The sequence below is a fragment of the Electrona antarctica genome (genome assembly GCF_951216825.1).
Source record: "Electrona antarctica genome assembly, chromosome: 11".
NCBI lineage: Eukaryota > Metazoa > Chordata > Actinopteri > Myctophiformes > Myctophidae > Electrona > Electrona antarctica.
In genome coordinates, this window is record NC_136792.1 from 15386919 (window position 1) to 15404990 (window position 18072).

Sequence of the window (18072 nt, forward strand, 5' to 3'; positions counted from 1 at the left end):
CCTGCTTCTCAACTGTGCCGTATTGCTTCTCGCCCTCAGGGCGTCTTACTTGGTGTAGTGTTATTTTTACTAGTAGGAGGCCACACCTTCTGCTCAAGTTTTACAGTATGTATTGCACGAGTGAGATAGGTGTATTGATGAGGAGCCCGAGGAGGGGCGAGACTCAGGGTGGGGGCGTAGTCTCGGGAGCCTGACGAACGGTCAGTAATCTCTGCTCCGACTCTGCCCCCCTCGGGGCTCCTAGGAGAAGCAGATAGAGAATGGGAGTGATCGAGTTGAGCAGTGAACCTCCTGAACCTGCGTTGAACAAAACTTCATTCATGTATGTTACTTGTTATTCACCACTTGAAAGTTTTTTCAGGCCAATGTATGTGTGTCATGTTATGCTATAGTTTACAGCAGATTAGAGTGTCCGCCCTGTGACTGGGAGGTCGGGGTTGCACTGCTGTGTTACAAATGAAAGTGTTCCTGTCGAAAGCGTCTGTCACGGCTACACTCCAGCGGTCACCATGTTACTTCGAGGTGTCCTACTGGGAGAGCTGTTGTTTCAGATGGGTGTGGGGGAGCAGTGCAGGTACGCAGAATCCCAGGGTGCTGCACCCCACCTACACCCCTCCAGATGGGGTGCATTTGTCTCTGTCTCCCCTCAACATCTGTCCAAACAGCTGCATCTCCTTTAGGTCCTTTCTGTTCTGTTTTGGTTTGAGGCATGTTGTTACTGAAGGTCGTTGCAGATGCAGAACAAGTAAAGACTGTGGTTGTACTGGTCAGTTCCCAGTGACCAACAAGAAGACTGTGGTTCTACTGGTCAGCTTCCAAGTGTGCTGAATCAAATTACGAATTACATTACCATGTTGATTCCTCTCCATCGCCCTGTCTTGTCTTGTCTTGTCTTGTCTTGTCTTGTCTTGTCTTGTCTTGTCTTGTCTTGTCTTGTCTTGTCTGTCTGTCTGTCTGTCTGTCTGTCTGTCTGTCTGTCTGTCTGTCTGTCTGTCTGTCTGTCTGTCTGTCTGTCTGTCTGTCTGTCTGTCTGTCTGTGTGGCTGGCTGCCTGCCTGCCTGCCTGCCTGCCTGCCTGCCTGCCTGTCTGCCTGTCTGCCTGCCTGCCTGCCTGCCTGTCTCTTCACTAAACACACACATTTTCAGAGGAAGTTAAACAACTCTGTTAGGTACAGCTTGGCTTTAGAGCCCCTCTGGCACACAACTAACTGCTCTGGGCTCAGCCAAATGCTTCAAAACACACACACGCACATACGTACCGACACGCACTCACGCATACACGCACGCACGCACGCACATTCACAGGAGGTAATAATGATTGTGTACATTAGTTAGGTCAATCTAAGAACAAACAGTACATTTCTTTCACAGAGAAAGTCTGTGCTTAACACCAAAAACACTAATAGAGAATACCTATGGAAACAAGTTTATTATATTATGGAATAAGTGTATAGGTCTATATACTATATTATGTATACTCTATTGTGAATAATAATGCTAATATTCTGTATGTGCATCATATGCCGCCAGGTTTTATTGCATTTTTGGTTATTTGTTGAAAAAAATACCTTTTTTACAGTATGTTCTTGGCAATTGTTGTGTGCAGGTACATAAGAGTATGAAACATATTTTGTACTGGTTCCTCATGACATTTTGCAGCATCAATAATAATAATAGTAAACATATACGCAACAATGAAGAAACGGGAAAGAAATAATGAAGAAGGTACCGGTAGGTTTCCAGGAATTCTAGGAATTTCTTTTGAAACGTTTTGGAATAGCCAATAAGGAGCTTTTGCACAAAATAACACCTGGACCTCTTTGGTGGGGACGTAACAACTACAAATAAAGGTAAGAAAGCCTTCTAGCATGGAATTCTCCTTTAAGTGTTGGAGTGAGTTCAGTGTAATGTTGAACTTGGTGTCCTGCTACCGTTCACCTCTCTCTCCTGACTGCCTGGCCCTCTGCCAGCTGACTGTGGAACACCCCCGCCCCCCCCCCACCCCCCGGGCCCTGACCCAGCCGTGTCTCCCCCACCCCGCGAGACAGAGCGAGGGAGCTGGAGGAAGGAGAGGAAAAGGCAAGGAGGAGAAGAAAAGGACCCGTCACAACGGGATATCTCCTTTCACCCTGCCGCTGAGAGATGGAGATTTAATTACACTACACACACACACACACACACACACACACACACACACACACACACACACACACACACACACACACACGCACACGCACACGCACACGCACACACGCACACACGCGCGCACACACACACACACACGCACACGCATGCACACACACACACATACACACACACGCGCGCACATGCACAAGCACATGCGCGCACACACAGTCGCACACGTGCCCGCGCACACGCGCACACACAGTCGCACACGTGCCCGCGCACACGCGCATGCGCACACACACACACAGAACAAATAGCTGCTTGGGTTTCCGAACAGCAGTCAGTTCCCACATTTAATAACACACCTTCTGTTGAGTTCAACTTGTGTTGAGTTCAACCAGCAGACCCTCAATTCTCAACACAAACAATGAAATGTTTTTAAGGTTTTAATGAAAACCATCCTTCAGTTGGCAAAAAAATACATCCAAAATAGAGCAGAGGTTGGTGGCAGTGTTGAGTGTTGCCAGATGCGAGAGAAATTTAAGCAACTATGAAAACAAGCACAAAAGAAGCAACTAACACATGAGCACTGGTTAAACAACATTATAGGAAGCCAATATTTACAATCGAAAACAAGCCCCCCTATTCTTTGCACCTTAATCTCATGTAGACTACTAGATTATGTATCCATTCGACAAACCTTTCATTCGTATATTTCAATTGTACCCTATTTTCCCTAATAAGGTAAAAAACAACGGCAGTGGCTCAGGTAGAGTGACCGGATGGGAACTGCAAGGTTCCCAGTTCGAACCCGGGCTCCCCCAGAGTTAGTGTTGAAGTATTCTTGAGCAAGACGGTTGGTGCCTTGCATGGTTTCCTCTGGCATCAGTGTGTGAATGGTTGAATGTAATGCACAATCTCTGTAAGGCACCTTGGATAAAGGCGCTATATAAATGCACCATTTAAGAACAACACATAGGCCTATTGGCCATTTTTACACTTTTTGCTATAAGATGGCATCCCATTCCTCAGCCAGGTTTTGTTGCAAGTCAGCCAACATGGTTCTGTTTGTCACGATATTGTCCGATATTTCATATTCCATCCTAATTGGCTAACATTGGCTTTCGAAGTTTGCAGGATTGGCCCGTTTTGATGATGATGATGATGACGACGACGACAACGACAATGATGATGATGATAAACAATTATTCCTTCATTCAGAAAATGCAGTGCTTTCCATCAACAAAATCACATGAACAAACAGTACTTCACATAATAATGCATAATATGCATTATTATGTGCATATAATGTTCATTTCATATTATGAAATGAACATTAAAAACCCAGTGCACACTGTAAACATAGCCTAATATAGCCTACAAAAATGGCACTTGAATGGTTTTTATTTTTATTTTTATTTTTTCGCAAGCTGCATCCAACACAGTTTCTGGTTGATTGTGGACAGTTCTGAACCTTTTGTGTGGAAATTAGACAAGAAAACATGTTTAACATGTTTAAACCACTGTTTAACATGCACGTCAATGGGGAAAACCAATTTTGGCATTTTTCAATATGTTCCCCTACTTGGATTTCTTAGGACTTTTGATATGTTATTAGTGACATATTTATGAAACAAAAAAAGTTGAAAGAGTTTGTGTTGCAATTTGTTTGAGGTTAAACCCGATACTTTTCCGATACCGATACAGTATCGGGACATCTCTAATGAGGATCATGATGACTGATGAAGACTAGGTGCCAAGGTCGCTATTTTAGTCAGGTTTACACCTGACAAAAAAAAAACCATCCAAACATCACAAACATCCTGACCTGGTGGAGGCCTGTAGCCTGGCTCCAGCCCCTGAATCGCTAGCCACGCCCATTAAAAAAATATATTCAGGCGATTCAGGGTCTGGTGACGCTCTCGAAGGAGGTCTGAGACTCGGTTGGAAATCTGACCGACGAATCAGCGTCGTTTCAACTCGATGACGTCAAAACAACAGCGCCGTCCAGACACAAACAAACATGGCTGCGCCAGTAGCATAGCAACTTATGCTACTCTTTTGGTGTCACATTTAGCTTCATACTGGGTGAAAGTCTCATTCAAAAAATTATTTTTTCGCTCGAAAATGTTAGTTACAATGACATTGAGTTGACGTGTTTTTTTTTTTTGGTAACTGTTGCATAATCGCATAACCGCTGACATGCCCTCAACCACGGCTAAGTTCAGCCTGCTGCGGTCGGAGCCTTGTCATCTGCTTTGCTACTATTGTGATTGGTTAAGGGTGAACCAATCGCCGAAGACTGCCTCTTTGTCAACGCCCATCTCAGAAACGGCTGTAGTAGGGAGGGCGTTCAGACTGAATAATGGAGTGAAACGAAATGAAAATTCAGGCTGAGTGTCAGGCTAGGAGGCCTGTGCTCTAAGGAGCACTTTTTCTATATTGCTCTGCAATGAGAGACATGTAGATCCTGTGGTCTGGTAGGACACTGACTGGTTGGAAAGTGGTACTGCATGAAGCTTCCCCTCACAGTAAGCCAACACATGCTACAGTACTCACTATGCAGAATGTCCTATTTAAAAAATTAAAATGTATACAAATGAAAATAACTATTTTCAAATAGCCAAAATGTATATAGGGCTGAAGTGGTTTATGTATGTTTTGTAATAGGTAACTAGTAACTAAAGTTGCCTCTGAAATGTAGTGGAGTAGTAAAATTATTGAAATAATTATTGAATTAAATGTACTTTGTAAATGTACTTTACTTTTACAGTTTACACCACTGCATTTCAGCACTCAAGTGGGGGACCAGGGTCAGAATCCCGGGTAGGACATTGAAGTTTGCAGATTGCCACTTTAAAGGCATGGAACACTACAGTATGTACAGTAAGTGCCCTGTGTTTATAGCCTGGCTAATAAGCCAGACTCAAATCACACTGATTCGGTCTGGCTTTAGCCAGGCCTACTGTGTTTACATAATGAAACAATAAATGCATTTGTTTAGCCATCAATTCTCTCTATGGTAAATGGTGCATTTATATACTGTAGTGCCTTTATCCAAGGAGATTTACAATGCTTGTGCAATAGTAATACATTCAAGAAGGAAGGAACATATATCCACACACTTTATTTAACTGGCAAAAATCTGCAACGTTCAACCGTTAGCTATTCATCAGGCAAAATATTGTAATGACAGAAAGAAGAACAAATACAAAAATCATTGATTAATGATCATGCATAACACCTGGGAGTGGGAAGGAGCAATCTAAACCAACCCCAGGGACAAAACCAGTCTCTCCACCCCTCGGTGCCTACTATACATGCCTAAGCAGGGGGGGGGGGGGGGGGGGGGGGAATCACTTAAAACACATTCAATAGAATATACCTGTATAAGTACGTTTCCGAAAACTCAACAATAAAAGTTATTAAAATACACGATTGATGATAAGGTTTCAAAACAAAATACAGCATGATCGAGAGTACATCCCATAACAAAATGTGTATAGGCCTATCCATGATAGGGTTTTTCTTAGTGTCCCGAAAGCCCTCGATTAGCATATTGTTTTGCTTTAAGGACAATAATAGTAATTTTGTAAAATATTTACAAAAACAAAAATGTGTGAAACTCATATACAAATACAGTCGTACAGTAGTGCTTTTTGTTGTTTTGGAATCTTGTGGCTGCTAATTTCCCCTTCCGGGCGGACTGGGACTCGAAGAACCCTGTTGTAGGTTATTTGTCTTTTTTTTAATGGGTAAAAAAAATAGAGCTAATGGTTAGGTAAACGGTTAATAAAATGTCTCCAAATGGCCACCCCTATATCAGATGCAAATATTGTACTTTTTACTGTACTATTACAACTGTGTTATGGTTTGGCTATTAAAAAAAGCTGATCTTCAATGGAACATGTTATGAGCTATTCGATCTGCAATTCATTTTTTAAATCTTGACAATTTCTGGAATATTTGAGTACATTTACTTTTGATGACAATACGTTTGTACTTTGTATTCCCCCCATACAGCAAGCAGGTGCTTAACTAATGACAATTAGGACAATGGATAGCAGCTGATCAACCGGAGCCAAGTCTACACGCACACAGCACATAGTCAGAGATGCCAAGTCAAAGAGAACACTGCCTGGGAATTTGACAATTTCTATTCTCTAGTTGAATTTCTGCTTCTACGTCTTGGTGGCACTGCGACCCATAACGGACTTCTTAGTGTTTCTCGCGGGTTTCAAAATTATTATATAACACTTTGGTCCAAAGAGTGCCACCAAAAGGCCAAAACTAGATGCTAAAATAGCAAAGACCTCCACTACATCTGCATATTTGCCTGGAGAGCTGATATATGCTGGGATGAAGGCTATCCCTACGGCACAGAAGATCAACATGCTGAAAGTGATTAACTTTGCTTCATTGAAGTTGTCTGGAAGATTCCTTGCCATGAATGCTAGGACAAAACTGAGGAGTGCCAGTAAACCAATATAAGCTAGTAGCACTGCAATGCACACTCAAACACTATCCTATCACTGAGTTATTGTGTGTTTCTATGAGGAGTCGGTGAGGCAGACACAAGCCAGGCTGTGCAGGTTATTGCCTGGATGGCAGTAAGAACCAGAACTGTTCCTCTCTGCTGCATAGCACCGAACCACTTCATAATGTCTGCACCCCCAGGCTTGGAGGCCTTGAACACAGCCAACACAACCAGTCTTTACCAGGATACACAAGACGCACAGCACAAAGCTGATCCCAAATACTGCATGCCTCAGCTAACAAGTCCAGACTGCCTTGGACGTCCAATGAACAGAAGTGAGCACAAAAAAACACAGTTTGAGTGACAGCAAAAGGTTGAAGCTGAGTTCTGAGTTGTTGGCGCGCACCATGGGCGTGTCTCGATGATAGATGAAGATTCCCAGGACAACGGCACTGATAAGTGTGCCTAACAATGAGATGGTTGTCAAGGAGATACCAAGGGGCTCATGGTAGGAGAGGAACTCCACGCGCTTAGCGACACAGTGGTCATGCTGGGGATTGGACCAGAAGTCCTCTGGACAACTGATGCACTCTGTAGAGTCTAACAAAGACATCAAGGTTAAAGTAAATTATTTTTCCTAAACATAACCTACATTGTTACATCCTACCAGATCTGAGCTGTTGACCCACGACCCGACTCCGGATAAGCGGTTGAAGATGGATGGATGGATGGACTTAATAAACAGGCTATGAACTAGTAAACCAACCTGTCTGATTGCTGATCTCTCCCTCAGAGCAAGCAATGCAGTCAAAGCAGCAGACAGGTTCTCCTTTCCTTACAGCCAGATAGGTTCCAGGAGAACAGCTCTCACTGCACACAGACCGAGGAGGCTACAGAGGAAAGTACCAATTATCCATTTCAGTCTACAGCTGTGTTTCCCAAGATGTGGGCAAGTGTAGCCCCAAATGATTGGTACTACACTAAGACCTTAATGATACAGTACATCAGTGGTTCCCAAACCTTTTCATGTCAAGGATCTCCAAATTGACACTAATGAGCCCACGGACCAGCGGACCCATTAGAAAAGATATGACAGGGACCCCCATATGGAAGATTTGTATGGCTCTAGCAGTGATTCTCAACCCGTTTAATTTCAAGGACCCCCCTCATTTGATGGCATTTCTATCTCTGAGACCCCAATGTATATTGTAAAATCAAAGTTAATTTAAATGAGCATCGCGCCTGTCGCAGAGCAAGTTCAGTCAGGAAACCTCAGTGCAGTTGCTGCCGGATTGGGCCGCCTCAGCATCACGTTCACAGCATTCACTTCATTCAATCACACACTCATTCCATCTTCATACCGGCTATTTAAACTGGAAGTTTGCACTGCCCAATCTGCTTGTTTGCTGCTGCACACAGCCACACACTGATACTGCTGCACTGCTACCTGCCTAAACCTTTGCTGCTCACCCACCTCCACCCCAGCTACCACCATGTCATTTTGGATCTGCTGTTTAGGTACGGGGGATTCGGAGTCCCTATGGTTGGGACTGATGCGCTTGATCTGAGTACCTAAAAAGCAGATCCAATTCATTGCCAAACCATAATAAATATATTGCTCATTTTATATTCAATAAATATATATTCCATCCATTCTTGAGTTGTCCTGACTCTGAGAGTGTACAAATGGAACCAAATGGACCCATCAGGGTTCCATTTGTACACTCTCAGAGTTACAGACCCATAAGGGTCCATTTGGTTCCTAACTTTCATTTAGCTGGGGACCCCCTGGAACTCCCTCAAGGACCACTTTGGGAACCACTGCAGTACATAACATAGCATTACTTTTTTTGAGGGGTGCTAGCCCCTCCTATGCCCAGCTTTCCAGGTTTGTGTAAACACAAACATTGAAGATAAAAGTGATTAAGTGAAGACGGAAAAGTGAGGACGAGAATTGTGTTTGGCCAGAATGAGCTGGTGTATGATGATGTATGATGATAAGAGCGCCCCTCACTTCACACAGGTGTGATTTTTCAATAAAAGATAATAATGTAAAAGCATGCTATGATTTTTCCCTTTAAAAAATGTAATTTCCTGATTGTCTAGTCTGTTTCTATTTGACCTTTTACAGAAAAAGCAAAGATCATTGGTCTAGAGTTCTAGACTAATTATTTTCCCCTACAAATAAAAAAAAAGTAATAATACCGAACATAATAACACATTTACAAGCTCACAATGTGAAACATTGTGCAATTGTAGATCATAGATCGCTATGAATACAAGTGTATCGTGAGATTCTGACCTGCCCAATGTTGTGATTTTGGCACAAAACACCTTACCTTATGTCAACCGAACCAGCGGTTGCTGGGGTGTGGTCAGCACTGGTTGGCTGCACCTGGCCGGCAGGGCACTGCTCCATGGATGCGGTTCCCTGTTGGCCAGGTGTAGCTGATGCTATATAGCTGGTGCTGGTTGCACCTCGGTGATGGCTTCGCCCGGGGCGCCCCTCCATGGATTCGTCTATAGCTGGAAGCCTGGATGAGAGGGTCAGTGATTTGGCCAATCACTGCTCGACCCGCCAACTGGAGAGTGTAGTGATTGATGGTTGAAACACTATAAGAAGGTTGGAGACCACTTGATGACCTCTCTTCCAGGCAAAGGCTTCACCCATTAGAAATTGATTATAATTGCATCGTTGATGTATTTACAATATGCAGAAAAATCTGAATCTGAATTATTTTGGTTGTTGGACTGAGTGGCTGAGTATGGGCTGATTTTATTTTTTGAAAGGAGAACAGTTTATTTGATGCATGTCAACTTTGAAGTCCTAACAGAATATGGTGCAATTTTTACATTTGGTCTCACACATCATTGGAAATTGACCGTGTCAGCCCATTTGTCCTGGGCGTCTATTAATAAAAGATACGGGGCTCGAAAGTGCGACTGTCATATTATGATCCTGAAATGTAATCCATGTGACCTGAAATAGAATTGGAAGCACTTGTGCGATTGCACATAATTGTTGCGGTGTATATACGTAGCATCTTATACTATATTACTTACTGATCAGAGTAGACCTTCATCTGGAAAGACTTGTTTTTGGACATTGTTTATTCCAGCTAAATGTCAATATATTTTAGCACTATTGTTGTGTTTAACATATTTTCCAGTATAACGTTATGATAGTCATTTTCAGAATATATCGACACTCTGCAGGGATGTCCAGTCACAGTTTGACTGTTCTATAAACAGTCCAAGTCCATTTTTGAATTGTACAGTCAGTGACTTGTGCGTCAATGATGCGTTCAGTGTGTCAGGGATTTTGGTCACCAAACTAATTAGTAATGAAACAATAAAGTAATGGAGTTCTATTAGTCCATATTCATATTTCTTGCTCTCCCTCGTGCTCTGGGGCGTAAACATAAGCACCGTCATCCTGTTGGTATTTGACAGCCACTGTGTCCCACTCCCCGGTATGCGGTCCTGCTGTACTCGCCTGGATGTAAGCCTGGTGCAGGACAAACAACAGAAAATGGAGTTAATCATAATAATAATGGATTGTATTTAATGCACTTTACATTTGTGTAAATCTCAAAGTGCTACAATATGCATCAAAAAACATCACAACTATAAAAGATCTAAGAAACAGAAACAAGGCATTTAAAACATGAGGGCAAAAGGAAAAACCGGTGTAGCTAAAAATAAAAATAAAGCTTTGTAAAAAGACTAGAATTTCGCCGCCCTTTGGGTGGCGAATCCTAGTTACGGTGCCACGCAATGGGCAGAAGGATTTGACAGCCTCCACTTCATGTTTCAGCTGTGTTTTTAAACCCAGTATTGTGCACTTCACATGTAGTAACGGATAGCTACACATCGTAGACACGCGCACACCCAGGGTAAATAGTATGTGTACTGGATAGCCACACATCGTAGACACACGCACACCCAGGGTAAATAGTATGTGTACTAGTGGATATACATCGTAGACACACGCACACCCAGGGTAAATAGTATGTGTACTAGTGGATACACATCGTAGACACACGCACACCCAGGGTAAATAGTATGTGTACTGGATGGCCACACATCGTAGACACACGCACACCCAGGGTAAATAGTATGTGTACTAGTGGATACACATCGTAGACACACGCACACCCAGGGTAAATAGTATGTGTACTGGATGGCCACACATTGTAGACACACGCACACCCAGGGTAAATTGTATGTGTACTAGTGGATACACATCGTAGACACACGCACACCCAGGGTAAATTGTATGTGTACTAGTGGATACACATCGTAGACACACGCACACCCAGGGTAAATAGTATGTGTACTGGATGGCCACACATCGTAGACACACGCACACCCAGGGTAAATTGTATGTGTACTGTACTGAGGATCATAATAGAAAAAAGGTAGTTGACGAAATCAACAACCCTTGTGCTGCAGCTTCACCCTCTCTAGCAGCTGCAGCCTCTCGTGGTTGAGCAGATTGCTGTGTCTCAGCTGCTTCACAGTGTTCTCCAGACCCAGCAGCTTCTCCAGGTGACGTCGGTGCCGCTGCTGTAGCACCTTCACCTTCTTCTGCAGCTCGGCTACGATGGCCTCCAGCTGCTCTTTGCTCAGACTGTTATTGTGGTAGCTGTGTGGGAAGGAAGAACATACTGTAACGTTGCCTTCGGGCAGAAACCTCCTAACTCTATATTCAATTTTTTTTGTTGTAAATTAACAGCCTACTTAATTATACCACAACGTCACACAAAAGTGTCAGATCAGCAGCAGATTTTATAGCTCGAAACTCGAGCATGTAGATGTGCTTAGTACTTTTGCATTTGAATCCTGAAAAGTCACAGTTTTGGACATAGATTTCCACCCGACAGAGATGATACTGTATATCACTCCATGAAACATAGTTGGTCACAGCAATGCAACATGTATCACCAAATGTTACGAGTCGATGCATCAGTTTAGCTCTAACCACTTGAAACCTATAAACCTCGTTGACTCAGGTCTCCCAGGGGTCTGTAATTTGGCCCCCTCCTTTTTTCCCTCTACAACAAACCTCAAACTCAAGTGTTGCAACGTGGCGTCACGTTATGACAAAGCAAGCAATGCAATCCTTTTAAAATCAATAATATTATTATATTTTGTGTCACATTGTTGATTTCTTTAGTAAATGTGTAATAAGAGAGATAATGAATAGTGAGTCGGTCATGATTGTTTTGTGGCAGATTAGAACCTCCGGTGAGGTTAATTTCTCTATAATGACGACACACTGTTCATTATCCCTTACATGATAGTGAGTGGTATCACCAAGCCCCCAGAATGGCTGGCCAACGTTGAAGCGCTCAGCCCTACTGGTCAGAGCTGGGACTGCAGGCGGGACCGTGCATTTAGCACAAGTAAACTCCGTGCAGCTGGGGTTTAACATTGAGCACTTCCACATTTTGGACACCAAATTTTGGTGTCCAAATCGAAATAATGCAGAAGTAGACCGTTCTTCTGGGTGCTTCAAAACGCCACTGAGCAACTTCCATTGAAATTAATAGCAGGGGGCGGGGCAGTCCTCCGCTCTCAATCCTTTATAACTCTATGGGTATCACCCTCACCAATGTTCCTCCAGTTGGTTTTCCTGCTGCTCAGTACTGCCCTCTACAGGGGTGTCCGGCTCTCCCTCTGTGTCCAGCGTCTCCATGGTGAGGACCAGTGCAGACGAGGGGGCCGGTGTATGTTTGGACACTATGGGGACTGTGGACACAATGGGCGTGGAGCTCAGGGCAGACGACAGTACCGTCTCTGGGGAGATGGCGCAAGGTGGCATGGACAGCGGCGCACAGTGTAAAAAAAGGTTGGGGATCGTCTCAAAGTACGCCATGACCTGAGCTTCGTGGTCACTGGGTACAACGGACAGCTCCTCCATGTCAGGGGTGGTGTTCTCCACACACAAAGCGGTCTGAGTGTCCACGGCGTGGCCCGTCAGCGACTCACTCACCACCAGTTCTCTTTGATGAGCTAGAATGGCAGCGGTGATCCCGCTCAGCAAGTCATCTTCCTCTTCAGCAGCAGGACATTGTGATACAACAACCACCGCTGTGTTCTCTCCTCTGTCAAGACCAGTTGCATCCTCCACTGTTTGAAGTAAGGTCACAGGGAAATCCATTCCCGTGTCAAATCTATCCACCGATGTTGGCGGGTGCAGGTCAGTCCTCAGAAAGTCAACGGTGTCCCTGATGTCATGTGGTTCCACAGTGCTGCTGCTGCCCAGCGGTGCAGTGACAGCCACTGGCTGTGTCCCATTGTCTGCCATGGGTGTCCTTCCTTTAACGTTGCATCTGAGCTGCTTGGCTTTCTTCTGACTGTGATCTATGCTCTTCCGTTTCTAGAAATGAGGACAAACACACATAATATATTGACTATGAAACAAGACTATATAGCCAAGACTAGTGGAAGCTGCCATGTATAACATTGGAATTATTCATTTTAAACCAATTTTGAATTAATTTCACAACACAGTACATGTTTCATTCTCCTGTCTTACCACAGGCACCTTGAACACTGTAGGTACAGCGTCACTCTCAAGGTAACGGATTCCCCAACGTACTTTGAAGCAAGACGGTGTAAAATGTTCATGGCAAATGTACTGGTGTTGGGAGGGAGTCCAGTCTTCTCGACCCATGTTTTTCAGCCATTGTAGTAACCTGTCTGGCTCCTGTAGAGGGAATCTACAACACAGACAGTGGAGATCACACACTTGGTTAGAGAGGTGATGACATCAAACAGGAAGAGGCAGAGTACACATGGAATCAAGCTAAATAAAATCTTATGGCTTAGAGTTTATTGATGATGTTTAGGTATTATCATTTTAAAACCTATGTTGCTGCTCAGCTGCGGTTCCACAACCAGTTGAAGAAATCTGATTCAGATTTGAGACATTATCCTTTAGCCTTTGCTTTTTTTTCTGAGACCATTCATGTTTAACAGTTTAAGGAAGAAGCTTCCAAACATTTATTCTATTGCTAGTTTGATTACTTCAAATAACCAAAAATAGCCGATCTATAAGCTGAGCTCACAACAGGCACAACATTAAATTAATACTAAATTGTTTATAGGGTCAATATAAGTAAAAGGTTGTTTGCTGCAGTAAATAAGGCTAGTATGTCTGTATGTGTGTGTGCAACTGTGCATGCAAATGACGGGATACAGTAGGCGGGCCGGATCACACTGGTTGAGTGACAAATGCTTCATTCTTGCCCTGCTTCATTGCCTGCTTCATTCTTGCCCTGATGAAGACCGGTTAGGTCGAAAGTCGAAACATGTTGGCAGTTGCCTTTTTAATTTAATAAAGGCTATCCTAATCCTCCTCATTTTAACCTTGAGTGCCCGGATCGTTTATTTTTTCTTTAAAGCACTACACTTGTTTAAGAGGGTTCACCTTGTTCAATTCATCATAACATTTAGAGACGTACAAATATACACTTTTAATAATTCTATAATAGCCAAAGAAAAGGAAATCATCACAAGGAGGTAAAAAGGGAAAAGAAAACATATACAGTGAGGGGAAAAAGGGGTGGGTGGGGGATTCAGATTTTACAGGGGTCAGTTTCGAATTGCAGCCGTCAGTATAGGTGCCCTTTGAGAGCGGTTTTGAAGGAGTCAAGGGATTCGCATGTCTTAATGACTGTTGGTAGGGCGTTCCACATTTTGGTGGCATAGGAGCGAAAATAATTGTCCCTTGTTTGTTTGTGCCGAATCTGGGTTGCACATGGTTTGTTGAACTTGGTGTTGTGGGTGCGGACTTCATTGACATTAAGTAGTATTTAGACAGGTACATGGGTATCTTGGTGGTGTTGTAACGAATCTTGTGGACCAGACCCATTGCAAAGATGCTGTACTCTGTCGTCAACCCTAAGCCATTCCAGCCTGTCAAAGTGGGCAGGGGTGAGGTGGGTTCAGGGAGTGACGAGTGAGGCCGAGGTGAGCGTTGCCCTCTAGTGGACGTATCGTCGTCATTCAGAGCAGCAACACTTGACTGTTTGATTGATTGATTGAACATGGGCTATTAACAGTTTGCAGGAGAAAAAAAGTGTGATAGAATGAAACGTTGAAAAACACTTGCTGCTGTGAGTGCATGCTTACTTGTAGAAGCTTTTCCGGTTGTCATTGTTTGCTGAATCATTCTTACAGTGAGAAACACAACAATACTTGGGCATGTCGTCCTCACGTCCTCTGTCCTCATCACCTTGTCGTCGCTGTCCTCTCGTGGCGCCGGTGGCGGCATACCAGACGCACCACGAACGAACGAAGATCAGCAGTGTTGCCAGATTTAGCAGAAATAAGCAGCCAGGTCTATGAAAACAACCCCAAAAGAAGCGACTACACTTTAGCTATAGATAGACTAATACAGATACATGGGCTAGTCTAGAATATTTTGGACTTGGAATATGTTTTGAAACATAACAAAACAAATCTCGTACCAGGGGTTTGAGAACCAGTGCTTTAAAGGGATAGTTCAGATTTTTAGAATGTATAAGCTGTATGAAATACTTGCCATTAATATAGTGGTTGCAACTGTATTAATTTATTGCCCGAATCCCGTGGTGGGAGTTCTGCTCTGGTTTTGGTCAATATTAAGTAGTTCCGGTCATTTTGTGGGGGGCACTGGGGCCACGCAGTAAAAGTAAATTAATTCACAAAACTGACGTAATTTGAATTGTTGACCTATTTCTAAAAATGATTAGCGGAACTTTCGTTCAACTTTGACCCCTCTATCACATGGAACTATTTGTTGGGAGTAGTGATATGGACACAAAAAACATAGTTCTGTGTGATAGAGGGGTCGAAAATGAATGAAGGTTGCACTGTTCCATTCACAGTGTTCCATTCACCTCCACCATCTGTTCTCTCCCCACCAGGTATATTGCATCCAGCTCACTGATGTGCTATCAAAACCAATTGCTTATAGCTTGTTAACCAGTATGGAGTGGTTCACGGTGTCAAAAGCCTTTTGGAGGTCCAGCATGACCATGCCGCACTATTTTCCAGCATCCACCTCTTGTTTGATGTGGTCACTCAAATATAGGAGGATATGTGTCAGTGAAGTGGGATGTTCAGAAACCAGATTGGAACTACATTCATTTATTAGTGGCAAGATACTTTTCAACCTGTTCATAGACTATTTTTAACTAGGGCGGTAGTTGCCGGGGTCTAATTTGCTCCCTTTCTTATGCAGGCGGGTTACTTTGGCCAGTTTGAAATCTTGGGGAAATCCCTGACACTCCCTGTTTGACGGAAAGGTTTATCAGACGACGTCACACTGATAAGAAACGGCATGCGCGCGCATAAAGGCAGCAGAAGAACACCACCTCTCATAAGATGCAATGGAAAAGTTCTAACTGCACTCACGTGTAAAAAATGCCCCATCAAACTTTCAGATGCTGTTTTTCTCCCAGTGTGGAGGAAGATGTTATTGTGATCTCTCGCCCTTGAAATATATAATCCTTGGTTTCTGTTTGAACAATAATAGCAATTCAAAACAGTTGTCCTCAAAACCACACCTCCAGTCGCTGTCATAAGAACGGGAGGTGCGCTCATGAACGCATTTGCGATGCGATGTGAGCTTGTATATCAGCTGTATTCTGTGCGCAACACTGTTGGGCTTTGAAGTATAAATGTACCCTAGGTGCATCTCACTAGCCAAGTCACAAGAGGAGGTTGAATGGACTGAAACCAGCGCTCCCCAAAACAACAGGTTTGGAGAACTGTTGGGAATTGATTACATGAAACAGTCAGCTGCGCCCAGTCCCAATGTTTGTAAACAAATAATTGGTCTATAGAGATGGCTGAGTCTCTGAGAATATTGTCATGGCCAGTGGCCTTGTGGGGTTGAAGGGCACTCAGGCCCCATTTACACTGGCAGCCAAATCCAGCCTGAATCAGATCTGAGCCACATACAGATTGGAATCTGATTAATTTAAATGAGTCATGTGACATGGAGTCATTTAAACCAATTGGATAAACCTAGATTTGTCTGCCAGTGTAAATGGGGCCTCAGTCTTTTAAGTACCTCCTCAGTTGTTACCATTGCCAGTTGACAACGGAACGCTGAGGAAGGCCTACTAGGGCGAAACGCGTTTACATTTGTTTGTAAACCTGGTTTTTAGTTTTTGGACCACAGCCTATAGCTGGTTGTTTAGTAGCTTCCAGAGCTCCCGAGGATTGTTTTTGTTTTCCTCTGCTTTATCATTGATAGTTACTTTTTGCGGATTTGGTCATGGTACTTGCAATGTTTCTTAGCTTGTTTCGTTGGGTTTTTAGGATGCCCAGTTGGGTTTGGAGATCACTGTCGAAGCGCATGGCTAGCTTGGACTTGCATTTAAGAAGTTCAGAGCATTTTTTGTCTCTGGCTTTCATTGCAGTCAGTACAGGTATGTCCGAATTCATCCATGGCTCCGAGCAGGTTTGATGGTTCTCAAAGGAGCCATGTTGTTTAGTACTGATGTAAATTTGGTTTTGAAGCCAAGCCATGCTTCTTCGACTACTACTGAGCTCATCGGACCAATCCAGATTCTCCAGTTCAAGGCCTCGCTAGAGTAGGTTTTGAGGTCCCTAGATATGACTGCTTTGTGACAGCCGGACAGTTCTAGCAATTTGCAGCAAGTCTAAATAAGCAAATTACAGACTTTAGAAATAAGGCCCCGAAAAGCAACCCGCAACTTAGCCTAAGATTTAGATGTCAGAATCGATAAATACATCTACGAGAGACAGTCTAAGGCACGCTACCCGCAACTACCGATATTTCAAAGTGACTTTACAGAAAAACAAGCCCAAAGTAGCTTATAATAAGCAGACATGGCAACACTGATGATCAGCTGTTTGTCGGGTGACGCACACTATATGCGACTGCCGACTGTCATTTCCATAGACAACATTGGGTAATTTTTTGCCTTGCCGTACCAATTCGCAGGGATGGATTTAAGACTTTGGACAACAAATTAAGCAGACCGCAGTGCCTGCATGGGGTTATATTAGAAAGACCAGGCTTTAGTCACAAACATCACCTCGGAACTGATCGGGAGAAAACAAGCGTTTCAGTGTCGCAGTGGTTCAGGACCATGGACAGCACCCCGTTCCACTTTACCCAGACAAAAGCTTTTTTTAGGCCACCACAATGCTTTTCCAATGGGAGTCACATGGTTTCCAATGGGAGTCACATAGAGAGAAGGGGGGATGCAAACTTGGGAATTGGTCAATAGGGTTTAAGTAGTTAAGTAGTATTATATATCTTCAGATTTGAGCACTTTTGTAGCACCAAGGCTGCAGAGGTTGTCCTATAAGCTTGTTTGCCATTGTTCCTTTTCCAAAACTCCCAGACCTTTAACTGCATCTGTGTTGCCTGGTACCCATCGCTTGGCCTGAGAATATTTGGGTCAATAACAATACACGATTGCATTTATGTTCTATCTA

General features: G+C 43.5%; 1 protein-coding gene across 2 annotated transcripts; it reads right to left on the minus strand.

The window, feature by feature from the left end:
• Positions 1 to 9641: 9641 nt before the first annotated feature.
• On the minus strand, positions 9642 to 14868 carry LOC306932789 (THAP domain-containing protein 5-like). 2 transcript variants are annotated; one of them, XM_079514716.1, is made up of 5 exons: positions 14746 to 14868; positions 13211 to 13331; positions 12219 to 12988; positions 11065 to 11251; positions 9642 to 10111 (listed from the first exon to the last, which is right to left on the minus strand). In XM_079514716.1, exons 1-5 carry the CDS (start codon positions 14817 to 14819, stop codon positions 9986 to 9988), a joined length of 1278 nt encoding a protein of 425 aa, XP_079370842.1. In that variant the 5' UTR covers positions 14820 to 14868; the 3' UTR covers positions 9642 to 9985. The 2 variants fall into 2 exon arrangements, with proteins under 2 accessions (XP_079370842.1, XP_079370841.1); XM_079514715.1 differs by having other exon boundaries at positions 13148 to 13331.
• Between the last annotated feature and the right edge of the window lie 3204 nt (positions 14869 to 18072).